This window comes from Uranotaenia lowii, chromosome 3 (assembly GCF_029784155.1).
Source record: "Uranotaenia lowii strain MFRU-FL chromosome 3, ASM2978415v1, whole genome shotgun sequence".
NCBI classification, from domain to species: domain Eukaryota; kingdom Metazoa; phylum Arthropoda; class Insecta; order Diptera; family Culicidae; genus Uranotaenia; species Uranotaenia lowii.
In genome coordinates, this window is record NC_073693.1 from 161,009,520 (window position 1) to 161,025,425 (window position 15,906).

General features: G+C 36.1%; 1 protein-coding gene across 8 annotated transcripts in view; it reads right to left on the bottom strand.

Moving 5' to 3' along the window:
• The window catches only part of LOC129756171 (protein furry), a 347,173-nt gene that overhangs the window by 242,569 nt on the left and 88,698 nt on the right, over positions 1-15,906 (bottom strand). For all 8 annotated transcript variants that reach the window (XM_055752972.1, XM_055752970.1, XM_055752968.1 and 5 more), the window contains one exon: positions 2,037-2,197. In XM_055752972.1, coding sequence (XP_055608947.1) covers positions 2,037-2,197 — 161 coding nt within the window. The remainder of the gene's footprint in view (positions 1-2,036; positions 2,198-15,906) is intronic.

A 15,906-nucleotide genomic window follows, 5' to 3' on the forward strand; every position in this document is an offset into this window, starting at 1 on the left:
TCTAACAGCCTTCGGCTGGATAACCGTCGGCCGAATAACTTATTTCGCCTAGAAGCCTATTCGGCCAGATAGCCAATTCGGCCTAACGTCCATCGGCCGAATGACCCAGCCCTTCGAGCAGACATTCCAGTAAAAACGTTTAAAGTTTTGTTAATTTCGAAACAGCTGTATCCACCAAATTGCCCTAATTTTCTTTCAAAATTGAAGTTTTGGGCCAAAAAGTAGCAGAAATTGAAGGAGGAGGAAGCATCCATCCAAAAAACAGATTGACGAACTATAAGTGGGAAAAACTCATCAATAACATGACTGGAAAAAGTGTGCGCCGGCCGATGGGAGATACCAAGAATAAAGTAGAAATATTTCTTGCAAAACATGATGAGGGTTAACAAGCTTTCTAATAACTGGCAATGCCGCTGATGTAAAGGGTGAATAACAAGGCACTCAAGCATGATCCTTGTGGTGCCCATCGATCAATCTTCGCTCGGATGGATATTGTTGTCCACATTGAACCACTTGTGATCGGTGACTTAGAAACGACTATATTAAATCACATTATTATTTCAGAATTCGTTCTTTGAACCTGAGATCTGGGTACAGGATATCGGTTTTTGAATCTGTAATTCTGAGATTTCGGGTCCAATATTGAAATTTTGTTTCTAGGTTATGTGTCTGAATGTGCCTGAAAGATTTAGGTATTTAAAAAAAGATTTTTTTGAAAGATTCAATTCTTGATTGTTTTTTGATTTTCTGCGATTTTAACACTCTCGTGTTATTCATCCCCTATATTCAATTCTAGAGAAAAATCCATAGGAACGAATGAGCACTTTTAATTAATATTTTCCAAACTTCCAAAAACGTTCATAAAATTAAACTTTTTTTCATTCAAATTCAGTTGAAAGGTTTAAAAAAAGCCTTTCAAGGTATCAAATGCTGGAAAACAAATAGGCATTTTCCCTTTGAAGCACATTGGGGGACGGAACCACGCGGACTTACACCTTCATTGGCATTGGTGGTATATTCATTGAAGCACAAAACAATCGCCAAAGTGCTGCTTCTGATCAAAAGTTTTCTATTGAGGAACTTCATTTTACAAAATGTACATAAATTGGGAAAAAGAATTACTTTGCATGCAGTTTATTCCCGGTTCATTTTTAAATTCCCATGTTTACTGGTTTTCCCGATTTTCTGGCTTGTAATAGGATTAATATTAGAAGCCTATTTTGATAACAATATTGAACGGAGGTAAAGAGAGAAGAAACTACTGGGTAAAAATAAAGTTGCCGTACCGGTTCATCTAACCACTGATTTCCGATTATGGTTCCATTTCTCTCTCTATTCTGTTGGTAAATTGAAGATGCACCAAGAACATCAAAAGTGTTTTTATGATCATCAGGATATGCTTGGAGAAAATAGGAATAAATAGCTTAGTGTTGTTTACTGAGCAAAACTCAACACGAGGAGAGCTTAAAAAAATGAAAACAACTATCATCATGATGAAAAGTTATTATTATTTTTCCACAGATTCACCTCTTTATCAACAGCCATGTTTCATAATGATGGCTTTTTGATATTTTTTTAACCACTTCGTGCAAAAATATCCCAACGATTCGGACCAGACCCGTTTCAGAGTGCTTTCTAAAAACGATCGCTATAGAATTTATTCCGGTAACGTATAGGAATTTTCTTTTCCATAATAATTTAATTCTTTTTCATTCTAGTTTTAAGAAAGGAGGTTGTTGGATTTCCGATTGTTGGTGAATCATTATATTTTGCCAATTAATTATCCATCTGTTGATCAAATTGAACACTGAAAACCACCCACTTTTTTGAGAGAGCGACAGTGTTTCAATTTTAAAATCAATCAATCAAGCACACTTCATGGCCATTTTTTTAAACAATGTGTCGTTGATTCCGATTCGCCGAAAGCTTCATCAGCGGAATAGTCAACGCGAATCAGAAGCGAAAATGTTAAAATTAATTTCAATAGAATATTTATAAGAACTCCCATAAAGTCAATCAAATTTACACAAACTTACCTCTATCGTTCTCGGACAGCATGGGGCCGACATTGCCGAAGAAGCGCTTGTCGAGGATCTGCAGCAGCTGCAGGGCCGTCGAGTGAACCTCAACGCGGGGACATCCGGTCATCAGCAGGGTCACGTTGATGACGGACGTGTAATGGTCACAGGGATACTCTCTGAAACAAAACAAAAAAAAAAGATTATAGGTAACTTTATTACAATCGGAACAACACCAAAAAATAATTTTCAAAATAATTTTCTGATAGGAAAGTTATGTTTCAATTTTTAAAAGCACTAATTCAAAATGCTGGTTGAAAATTTTGGATTATTCTATTACAGAAAGCTTCAACTCTTATATCTCAAAGAAATTGCAAATGCAATAAATTGGGCCAAATTCTGTATTCACCCGGGTAGGGGAGTTAAGGGCACTACGAGCACCCGGGCGTAGAAAACACTCCTCTTTTCTACAAAAGTACGTATTTTTTTAAATAAATTTTCATGAGGATAAGTTTCGTACTTTCTATAGTATTGATTTTTCAACAAAAAAATATCTCCTTATCATTTTTACCGAAAAATTTAATTAAAACTAACTAAAGGGTGATACGGTCAAAATTTGGTCAAGGGAAAACGCGTGTAAATCGGTGAAATCGTTTATTTAAAAAATCAAATTAAATTTCTTCTTCAGCAAAACTTACGGGAACGGGCGGAGGACACGGTTTCGTTTACGTACGGGTTTGAAAATAAATTTCAGTCGAATTTAGCCGGGTTTTATTAATTATTCGATGCGATATCGATTAGTGAAGTGTACGCGATAGTTTATATCATGGAGGTTTCAAGGACTGTTTGGAATATTCAGAGAAATTTCATTTTTCAATTGTGTGTTTTTACTATTTTCTGCATGACGTTACGATTTTTTTTTATTCGGAGCTTCGGTGAAGTTTGCAAAATCAAACGAAGGTGGTGCTGGAAAGCTTTTGAGAAAGCTCAGATCAACGCTAGAGTAAGCGTTACAGGCGTTACTGCTTTGGAAAAAGTGCAGCATCTGATCACATCCAAAACACCCGAGTAAAAAGAAAATTCTATTTAGGACGATTTTCTAGACGGAGTTACAAGCTAAGTACAATTTTATAATATTCTTTTATTTTTACTGCTCTTTATTTTTAGTTTTCTGGGTAAGTCTTTGTTTGGAAACTTTTTATCAGTAAAATGAACAATTAAGTTAGAATATGGTATTCACTCCTCCTTACATAAATGTTTTGATAAAGAAACATTCATTTTCATTCGAGTTGTTTATGATCTTAACATGAAGACAAAATTGATATGAATAATTTACAACAATTCATTCTTAATTTCGGTTGATGTTTGATAGGGACAAGCAAAAAAAAAAAAACTTCATTGACGAACTTATGAAAGTGAAAAATAGATGGAGCTGATGTTGGTTTAACTTGAAAAGCTTTTCGCGTCATCGCTATCGCTAAACTTGCATGCAATATTGAATGAATGCGAGATAAACGTGTCAAATCCCGGGTTTTAATATGAATCTGTGAACAAACGAATTCATCCTCAACAACAATCACTAGAAGATAATTGTATTTCTATTTCATTTTTTATTGATTTTTTATATATGAGTTTGACTAAATTTACGGCAACCACGTACGCACAAGCAAATTAGATTTTTCATTTCTTTCAAGCATATCGTTGGAACTAGAGACAGGAATCATAGCATCAAGAAATATTTCATTCGAGGAAATATTTCATGGCTAATAATTTATTTTAAGAAAGCTTGTATACAGGGTCTGTTAAAGGGAAAGCTCTAGAATGAACTTTCAAAAATTTCACAGAGGTGGAGCTCTCACTTCTGCAATCAGAATCATTGATCAAATTTGCAGTTCTAAATGTTTTTTTCTTTAAACATACATTAATTTAAACATTTAACACATACAATTCTGATGATACCGCTGTAGGACAGGAACAGTAAATCAATATGTAAAATTGTACCATTAATATCAATCGTAATTTTTTTATTTATATATGTTGATTCAGCGCTAAGATTGCTTATGTTCAATTCCCTGAAAAAAGGGTTGCTTAATTGTAATAATGAAAGATAATATGTCCTGACGCCATCCGTCTGTGTTATTAGATGGGCAAGGTTACGATGACTATTGAATGAAGGTTTTTGTTGAGATAACAGTTTAAAAAGGTTTTAAATGCCTCATCTTAGATAGAGCCATGAAATCAAGAACAGACACTATAATTTGTGTTTTAAATTTATTTCAAATACATAGAAAGTAATTTTCACTCTCTTTAACATCTCTCATAAGAAAAGGTAAATACACAGTCATGAGTGATTGAACCATACCGTTTCGTATTATAACTTCAAAGGAAAAATGTTCCTGTAATAAAACCTTATTTGAACAGATATGTATGTACTGTTTCAGTTAAAAAATGAAATAGGAACATTAATTTAGAATGAATGAAAAGTAATAGAGTTTTTGAATTTTTTGAATCATTTTAAGAAAATAAGCTAGTTTAGATGTCAGTCGTATTTATAAATTCTTTAGTAATTCATCGAAAATAGTTCATTCAATAGAATTTTGACGTTAGATTTCACTTAGTTATTCCTTGAAAATTTTTGATAGAGACAATTTTGCACACGTTTGAATATGAGTCACTAGCTGATCAATAATAAAAAAAAATCTCATTTTATATTGTTTTCAAATTCAATAATAATGGAACTTTAAAGTCCAGGGAATCAAGCGAACACTAAACTCTTGCCAAAAAATTTTAACCATCTTTCATTTTCAAAATTGTTAACCCTATATGTTACTTTTACAGAAAAATAATATTGCGTGTCAAACATTCGAATTGGTTAAAAAGTAGTTGATAATAGAACTATACTATTCTCATATAATAAAGCAATCGGTGATATAGAAGATATTCAAACACTTTTATGGAATATTATACTATTGAAATTTGTTGATTATTGCAGATCATTTAGTAAGGCAAACAGTACGTGAATTTCAAATCAATCAAAATAATGGTTTAGTGAGTAGCAGCTGAATTTCATTCGTACTAGAAGAATTAAGTTTCATGGGTAAGCTTGCTATCATAAAGAAAATGAATTAAAAATTTTACAAAGTTTTATCCACCTTAACTCTTGTTATCTACCTTTCAAATTTTTTTCATGTATCCCTTAAATCCCTTTATATAAAATTGCTTCAGACCTCGTGTTCACAATAGGTATATTTTTTCTGTTTCAATAAATAAGAAGATCTTAGTAAAAGCACTAAAAAGGATTTGAAGGTACAATCATATATGTAAGTTGAATGACTTTCTGTATGGGCATTATGAAAACAAAACTATAAGTAATTGTACTATAGTGAGTAGTAGTCTGGTAGAAAAATATTTACTTGATTTAGTTTTTTTTTTTTTTTTTTTTTTATGGCGTTTAAATAGCTCGGGGAGCTGACGCTGGAAATGAAAATTAGAATAGTTTGGAGAAGAAAATTTAAAGTTTAGAGAAGGCAGCGTAGAATAGTAAGCGATCTTGAGACGTTGGTTAAACCATCAAGCACTTCATTATATCCATGGAATATGGATAAAATGCAGTTCAAGATAATAAACCAACCCCTCCCGATACCAGTTGGAGGAAGGACATGGGCGGGTTCGAGACTGGCCTCTACATACTCCCCACGCATCTAACTACATTTAATTTTTGTGTTATTAAAGGAATCATTTTAACTTATCTTATATGTTTTTCCTTCCTTCATCGTCGTCTGTTGAACGTCTGCTTCGTGTCTCCGCCCCAATTCCACTGGTATGTGTGATGGGTTTCGTGATAGTTGTCTCGGGGTCCAGTCATCATATGACTCCGAATCGTATGCGCAGGGGTATATGAAAATAAAAGAAAGAGAAAAGGAGAGGAAAGAGAAATATAAAGGAAGGAATTAGTTCTTGCATGAAGTAATTGAAGTGTTATTTGCTGTTTTTCCCTAATTTTTTGCCTTTCATTTTCTAAATTTTGAAATTTTTGTTTTTCTTTTTAGAGTTTTTCCATTTCATTGCTAATCATACTATTTTACCAAAATATGGATGTGAGAGTTTGTTTTGCTTTTTGGAGCAAGCCTATTTCAAACTAATAAAAATTCTAGCTCAAATTAATAGTAGAAGTAAGCTACCTTATTCCTATCACAACATCACAAAATCATGAAAATTTACCAGAATATGGATATAAGAGCACATCTTACCGTACCCTACCTACCTCACATAGTTGAATGTTAAAATCCATCATAATTTACAAAAAATCTACATAGGGGTTCTATTAAAATATACCGCATGCCTATTGTAAAATGCCCGAAATCAGTAATTAGGACTACCTACTCATTGTTATTCTTCAAAACCGTACATTCTAATATATACTTCCATAGATGAATTTCAAACTAAACCGAAAAACGTAAAGATTTGCTAAAAATGAATAATTAAATAAAAAGCAAAAAAACGTCTTACCAAATGAAATATAACATTTTCCAACAACAGCATTCCCATCCAATGAGCCTCTAGTTCTTGTAAAATGCTTGATTTAAGAATAAGCCAACGAAATTCATAAACCGCAAATACACACTTACTAGAGCATTGGGGAGGCGAATACCATAACCTTTACCTAACATCGTAATACTTTTCACACGTTTTCTCTATTTTTAATTCTACAAGACTAAACCATCTAACTACCTAACCAAACGAATTATGCCCTATTGAAAGTATCAACTTTTATTATGGTAAATTGTGATACTTTCACTACCAAATGTTGCGATTGTTCTGCGGAAGGGAGGGCAAGTGTTTCAACTCCCATTCATCTTATCAACATGGATCATGAAAAAAAAATAGACATCTTTGAACCTACTGCTGAATTTAAACTAAATAAAGATGTCCAGCTCCTCTTCTAATTTAGGCCATATTATGACACCATGTTTAACAAGATTGTGTGTAACGACACTGTCAGGAAAATGATGGGTTGATCCATCATTTTCACAAACATACACACCGCAGCCGTTAACCCATTGCAACTTAGGGTACGGAAAAATATTTACTTGATTTAGTTAAACAAAAAAAAATCGAATTTGTAGTCATCTATTTAAAATTGTCAATACTATTCTAAATACACGATTTCTAAAATGTATGAGGCAAAGGAGAATAATGAATAAAAGAATTTACAAAATGGCAATAAACGCGAAATACTGTTTAAAAAATTGTGCCTGAGCACTATTAAATTATACTTTCAATTAAAGTTATTTTCTATCTTAAACAATAAATGCCCTTTTGAAAATTCTTTGTTTAAACAGGGATAATAGTTAGGAAAAGGAGCTAAATAGTTTGTCTAGGATGAAATGAAGATGATAATAATTTTTAGTGAATACTTTACTCGATATATTTTTATCGAATTTTATCGAATGCCTCATAGTATAGGAGTTTCCTTAGGAAATGTTTAGGAGCATAGGAGGTGTAGGAAAATCGTGATCGCACCATTTACCAAAATGGATCCTGATCTTCACCTTTCACTAACTAACATAACCCCCTCCTTGGATACTTGAATATAGATTCGCAGACGTACAGACGGTTTCCATAGTCGGTGATACTAACTTATTTCTGATTCTGAATATTTCAAAATTATTTTTGGAGTATGCAGGAGCAAGAGGTTGCTAGTTGAACCTAAAGAGTACCATACTAACATTCCTTCCTTTTTCCCCTTTGACTACTAGGACGTGGCCGGCGCCGTTATTAATCATTTTCAAAAACGGAGAGCATCAGTTTTGTACAATGAGAATGACTGCTAATCCCAAGCGTCATTTTTTTGGACTTTGTGCAAAATTGATGGCCTCGATTAATCACGGAGTAGCAACCATTGGCGATGTGGAACTTGTTCTGCTTAGCCACGCCAGCGATTATGGAATTCGAAATGTATATATTGAAAATAAATGTAAAATCACTAGAAGCATCACTAGATAGAATTTATAAAATCTGTTTTTGAGGCATTTCGAATTCAATGATTTAAGGTGGATATGAGTAGTCAACCAAGCTAAGCTAAGCTAAGCTAAAATCAAATTAAATTTCTTCTTCAAGTTTAATTAGTATTAAATTCAGGAAAAATATTCAGTTAGGCTTCCGCTTTTCCAAATCCGAATTGACGGGCCTTACGCTTAACCCCTGCCATCAGATTTTGTACAGTCACCTTGTCCACCTTCTTCGCCGCAGAAAGCAAGTTTGCCTTGAACTGCTGCTTGTTCTTAGCAGATTTTTTGGTCTTCTTTAGGTTCCGCTTGACAATAGCCCAGTATTTCTCAATTGGGCTGAGCTCTGGCGTGTTGGGAGGGTTCTTGTTCTTGGGAACCACCTGCACGTTGTTGGCGGCGTACCACTCCATGGCCTTTTTACCATAATGGCAAGATGCCAAATCCGGCCAAAACAGTACGAAACAACCGTGTTTCTTCAGGAAAGGCGGAAGACGTTTATTCAAACACTCTTTCACGTAAATTTCTTGGTTGACAGTCCCGGAAGCTATGAAAATGCTGCATTTCAAGCCAAACGTCCAGATGGCTTGCCAAACCACATATTTCTTCGCGAACTTTGACAGTTTCATGTGCTTGAATATATCTGCGACCTTTCCCCTTCCTTTTGCCGTATAAAACTCCTGTCCCGGAAGCTGCTTTTAGTCAGCTTTGACGTAGGTTTCGTCGTCCATTACCACGCAGTCAAACTTCGTCAGCATCGTCGTGTACAGCCTCTGGGATCGCGCTTTGGTTGTCGTATTTTGTTTATCATCGCGATTTGGAGTCACTACCTTCTTTTAAGTCGACAGTCCGGCTCGTTTTTTGGCTCGATGCACGGTTGTAGACGATACACCCAGCTTATTTGTGGCATCTCGGAGAGAGAGGTTAGGGTTCGCTTAAAACTACCGGCAACTCTCTTTGTCGTCTCAGCGGCTTCCGGTTTTCGATTTCCCCCCCCGATCCAGACTTCCTGGCTGTCGACAAACTTTCTCCAAACACTTTAATTACATTTGTAACTATTGATTTGGCAACTTTTTGCGATTTTGCCAGCTTTGCGTGCGAGTAGCTCGGATTTTTGCGATGCGCAAGCAAAATTTTGATACGCTGCTCTTCTTCCTTGGACGACATTTTGACAACTGAAGAGTGAATTCCAAAATCAAAATAGGAGCAACATTCTACACACACACATACCTTCAAAATGAGGGGTGTTCAGGTTTTTTAAATGTAAAATTGAAAGAAATACGTCAAGTTGATATTGACCAAATTTTGACCGTATCCCCTTTAAGGTTCTCAAATGACGAAAATATTAAAATTTTTGAGCACCAGAAAATAAGCTTTTATGATCGTTAAATCATTTTGATTTATAATATACGCAATGCAACATGATGTACACATTGTTCCTCAATTTTCACCATCGTTTAGTTTAGTCAATCATGAATGGTAAATGAAAAAAAAATCACCTTGAATAGGAATCGAAATAGAGTCTTCTGATGACTTCCCCGAGACCTCACCATCAGGCTAAATTGTCAGATGTAAACTGGTCAAGCTGTAGTTCTATAAATGAGTTGACTTCATCGAGTCGAATTTGCTGCTAGAATCTACGGCAGAAAAGATTCATCGTGCCCCGATTATTTGTGATTATACTGCCCCAGAGAGGGTTCTCATTATGCCCCTACAGTGACTGATTTTCAGCTTATGGGAAAAAAATTTAGAATGCATTTTTAAACGCATTTTTAAACGTCTTTTTGCTACTTTTTCAAGTTTAAGCCAGGAAATAGACTTTTTTAGTGTCTGAACACGAAACAATGATGTAGCTCACATATTATAATTATTTTTTTATGGTTAAATAAGCGTCCTCCTTAAGGTGGCTATCATGCCCTCATAAAAAATGAAAGTAGAAAAAGGAAACATAAAATAAGGAAACGATTAATTGTAAAAGAATAAAAACAACCTCATATAAAGGGACTAGAGAGAGTAAATTCATAAAACAAAAACTATGAACAAAATATCAGTTTTCAAACCTTTACAGCCAGAAGACGGAAGAAAAAGATAGGGGAGATAAGGGCATAATGGCCACCTTAAGGAAAACGCATATTTAACCATAGAGAACAGCTATAATATGTTAATTAGATCATTGTTTCGTGTTCAGACACTCAAATAATCTATTGCCTAATTGGATGAAACTTGAAAAAGTAGATAAAAACGTTTAAAAATACATTTTAAAAATTTTACAGAAAGCTGAAAACCAGTCACTGTAGGGGCTTAATGAGAACCCCCCTGGCGCAGTATAAGCACCATTAATCGGAGCACGATGAGCGTTTTTTGCCGGGAAATCTACCAGCGAATTCGACTCGATGAAGTCAACTAAATAATAGAGCTACAGCTTGCCTTGTTTCATCTGACGATTTGGCCTATTGGTAAGGTATCGGAGAGGTAATCAGTAGATTCGAGTTCGATTCCTGGTCAAGGTGATTATTTTTTTATTTATCATTCATGATCAATGCATTTTGCACTAAACGGTGAGGCGTAGATTCATCAAACAAAGCAATAACAAAATAGTCTAGGTCTGTTTGTAGAATTCGAACAATCAACACATGCTCATACAGTGTCGAACAATAGAATAGGACCGCTCTAATGCAAAATGTTCAAATCACCTTTAAACTGCCAATTCAAATATAATAATATGCGACACCTAGCGGCAAGCACTTATTGTAGTATGCTAACTTTGTATACTGCACGTTTGTTGCAATCAAAGCAACCCGTTTGTTCTAGTCGACCAGAAAGCTGTCAGAGGGTGAAAAAAGTCGCGTCATAAAATAAGACCAGCTCATCGGTTCGGATGTTCCGGCATTTTCAGCGCTCTAGATTTGAAGAAAAGGTGTTGTTTTCGGTGTTGTTTGTCCATTTTCGTGTCCTGGTAAGTATTTCCCATAAAATTAATCATTTAAATCATTAAAACAAACAAAAAATAAAGATTTTCTTCCTCCTACTCTGTTTTCAGCGAAAAAGTTATGGGTCAGGCACAGCACTGCACGGAGGTCCAGCGAGCGATCATCCGGAATCTGTACAAGGCTCGCAAAAGCCAACGCGGGATCGCCGACTACTTAGGAAGGTCGAAAACTTTCGTTTTCAACGCGCTTCACAGCACCGGCAAACGGGAACTGACCGGCCGCCCCCGCAAAACGACGTCGAAGGACGATTCGGCAATCAAGCGTGCCTCGCAAAAGGATCCTTTCAAAGCGTCCAAGCAGATCAGAGACGAGCTGAACTTATCTGTGAGTTCCCGGACGGTTCATCGACGGTTGGCAGAGAAGGGACTAGGAGGAAAAAGTCCCCGAAAGGTGCCGATGCTGACGCCGAAGCACTCGAAGGCGCGGCTGAAGTATGCAAAGGACCATTTCGATTGGGTCGGTCCGGAAAAGAAGAAACTATGGAGAAATGTGCTGTGGTCGGATGAGACCAAATTTTTTTTTCAAGGGAATTTAACTGCCAGGGTCATTGTTCCCTAAGATGAGACCAAAGTGAACCTCATCGGCTCGAACGGAAAGAGTTGGGTCCATCGCCCACTCGGCTGTGCGTATATGCCCCAGTATACAAATAAAACATTCAAACATGGAGGAGGTAGCATCATGGTGTGGGGGTGCTTTTCTTGGTACGGGATGGGTCCCTTGTAATGGATCGACCGGATTATGGACCAGCATCTCTACGCCCAGATACTTCGGGAAGTAATGCTGCCTCACGCCGAGTGAGAGATGCCCCTAAAGTGGCAGTTCCAGCAGGACAACGATCCCAAACATACCGCTAAAACGGTTAAAAAGTGGTTCCAGGATAATAAGGTAGACGTTATGGAGTGGCCAGCACAGTCCAGTGATCTCAATCCCATAGAGAACCTATGGGAAATAGTTAAACGTAAGGTATACACCGAAAAATCAAAAAACAAGCAGCAGCTGTGGGAGAGAATCCAGGCGGTGTGGTACGCTATCCCGGTGAGAACGTGCAAAAAGCTGGGGGAGTCGATGCCGAACCGGATGCGAGAAGTGATGCATAATAAGGGTTATACCACCAAGTACTAACCCTGCAAATCGATCACGGTATGAATTTCCTTTTTTTTTTAAATTCTTTTACCATGAATTCTAAAGCGGTCCTATTTTATGTCGCGTTATTTTAGTCAGTAAGTATGCTTAAAACGCATTTTTAAATAAAGGACAATTGTTTTAACTACGGATGATTTTAATAATTAAGATTAATCACTGTGATTTTATGTTATGAAATTAATTTTACGGCCTTATCGGTGAATGCTATGTTCTCATAGTGAGAACATTTCAAGAATTGAAAATTATAGATGGATAGAAGAAGATTAGAAGAAAATTACAGGTGTTGAAAATGAGCGGGTAGAAATTTTTAAGAAGCATTTTCACCACATACTTAACTTTTGTTCAATCACGGATCAAATATTTTGAAATGTTAGAATTGGACAGGGTTGAGTCTAACACAACACAATAGTTGGTCTTGCGTGGTTGATTTTAATTTCTTCGAAGAATGGAATTTACAATTTGTAAATGGTTTGATGCACTTAAATGGATTTTTTTTCTCAAAGTTTTGTCACTTTCTGTTTTGGATTGAGCTGTGGTCCTATTCTTTTGTCCGACACTGTACATTATGTTTCTGGTATTTTGTTTGACGGATGATGCTAATAGCTGTATAATGTAACAATAAAAAAAATCAATCGTGAATGGTATGTGAAAAAAAATCCCCTCGAACAGGAATTGAACTCGAGTCTACAGATTACCTCTCCGACACCTTACCAATAGGCCAAATCGACAGATGAAACAAACCAAGCTTTAGCTCTATTATTCAGTTGACTTCATCGAGTTGAATTCGCTACTAGATTATACGGCAGAAAACGCTCATCGTGCCCTGATTGATAGTGCTCTGTTCGCCCCAGGTCAACAAATTTAAGTTAAAACGCGTTTTAAAATCGATTAAAGTGAAAAATCAAAAATTTTATGATGGTGAAAATTGAGAAACAATGCAATTTTGCAGTGCGTACATTGCAGATCAAGATGATTTAAAAGTTTTAAAAGCTTATTTGGTGGTGCTCAAAAATTATAATATTTTCGTCACTTGAGAACCTAGCTGGTTTTTATTTTTTTTTTTTATTTTCTTTTTTTTATTTTTTTTTTCTTATTATAGAGACTTTCAGCCTTGGGCTGGTTCGTCTCTTTCTAAGCGCACATCTTTCGAAGTAATGATGGCTAGCATCTCGCAAATGCTAAAACCACCAGACCACAGAAAGTGTACTATGTATGCCATGACCGGGATTCGATCTCATGAACTTTGGCGTAGATGACTTGAACTCTAACCACTACGCCGAAGCCGCTGGCACTGGTTTTTATTTAATATTTCTGTAAAAATGAAAAGGATATTTCTTTTTTTGGTGCAAAAATTAATATTATACTATAGGTAGTACGAACAAATTCTAATGAAAGTTTGTTTAAGAAAATACGTACTTTAAAAGAAAAAAAGGAGCGCTTATTATGCCCTGAATGCTCGTTATGCCCTTATCTCCTCTAGTTATGAGCCGATTGCAGCATTAAGGGTTTACATGATCCGAAACAGTTCAAGTAATAAAAAATTAAGCTACAAATTTTAAAGTTGCTTTACTTATTTTGTCAAATTTTTAAACATATGTGCTGAGATTTTGGGATTTCCGTGTACAAAATAAATCATTTCCAACCCCTTAGAATGACCTTAGCGATTGGCAAAGTTCTTTTACATTACGCATGGTTTCTTCATCAAGGAGCATTTTTCTTAGCATGCTTCCAACGATATTCCCCATTTGAAACGTATGGTACTGGTGGTCCACGTTTCTTTCTGTTCCTGTGTTCCGGATGTCTCTGCGTTCTCTGCTCCATGGTAGTCCCAACCAATTCATGTTTATGATCATTTCAATGTTCATATGTTAAAATAATTAAATACACGAACAAAGACAAGAAGAATTATAAAATACTTTTATTATTCTTTGGGACTCAGACATAAGTTCTGGCTGTGGAAGTACGATTAGTGATTAGTGATTAGTGATTGCAGCATTAAGGGTTTACATGCTTTGACAAATACTGCTCCGCTTAATCGGCAATCAAGACTCAAAAATCCTAAAAAATACATATGTATTGGTTGTTCCAATTAAAAATTCAAAAAATGATCTGCTACTCAAGTATTTCAATTTAGTCATGACGCACACGCTATTGAACATTTGTGTTATTTCAGGGAATCATCTCACGGTTATTACATGCATATCTGTCATCCGAGGGAGTTGAATGTGCTTTCAGCATGAAGAGGGAAAAAAACCAACACGAATGGTAGTTTTATTCAGATGACGTCAAACATTTTAATCAATAATCTTTTGGGAGCAGGACTTTTTAATTTTTTATTTTGCTTCCGGATCCCATTTGATGAGACGTAATTACAACTCTTGGGAAGTAATAACGGCACATCGATAGGAAATGAGAAACCAAAACTGCCTGGCGGCGCTAATCGAAATAACTAATTGAATTTGAAGAAAATTAACGATGTACATAGGTGTTGTATCTTTGTGTAATGGAGTTAACAAGATAATTTAACCAGTGAAAATGTAAAAGTAAGCTTATTTGTTGGAAAAGTTTGAATCAACATGTGGTAATACACTTACGTAGGAGAAAACCAGAAACTTTAACCACATGGTGGGCTCGAGTGAGCAAATTGACAGACTTCAAGTTAACCGCTTTCAAAGAGGTCAACCCACATTGACCGGTACTGATGTCAATCGCAGAGACAAAAACATCCTACAACCTAGCAACGCATTTGCATCTACATCTTCTTCAAGACGCTTACAGATAAACAAAACCTCCAGACGATGCATTTGTCTCTATCTGAATCCATCTATCTAAGAGGTTATAAAGCATCCGAGAAAATTGATTGGTGAAATCGACACTGGATCCGTTTTTCGTCCATCCGCCCCCGAGGCGTGTCTGGCAACAACTTGACCGGGGTGCTCTGGAACAAGAGTGACACTTCCGTTTATTCTTGAAACTCAGCTTTTGCTCTCGGTAGTTTTGGCATCTTATTTTCTGTCAATTCCTGGCTGCAAAACAAAGGATAGCTCGTTCGATTCAACATGGAAATCATGTGTTTATGCTTCCGTCGTTACACGGAATGTCAGCTCCATCATCCGACAACTGGTTTGAAATTGATTTCTGCAAAACATGGAACAAATTTTCTCCGTATTTAACGTCAAAACTAAGGGAAATCAGATTAAAGATTGGCTTCTATTTTACTCGGATATTATTTTCAAGCATAAATTGATGTTGGATCATATGCTCAAAGCTATGAAAGTGTAATCTACAGAAAAGCACATTAGAGAACTTCAAAGGATCATTCTTTCGCCCTTAAGGTGTTTTATAAGCTCATCAAGTTTTCATTTGATTGAGAAGTAGGCACTCGGTTTGCCCCTTGCTACCCCCGTCGAGTCGAGCACAACATTTTTGATAGACAAGAAAGCTCCATAAAACACGGCAAAGTAAAACTCATTAAATCACCCACTAGGGCTTATTTGAGCGGCAAATATCAGGATGCGAGTAAAAACTGTTACTCATGCTGAAGCAGCAGCAGCGTGTCAGTTAAATGAATATTGGCCCGGAAGGAGGAGTTTTCATTTTATGCTCATAGACTTATCAAATGTCTGCTCATTTTACGACTTGTGATGGTCTCGTGAATCTCTATCCCTACTCGTTTCCGAGGGTCGTCTGTTAGGGGTACCGAAATTGATGTGAGTATGTTTCAATTTATTACTCGCTGCAGAGCTC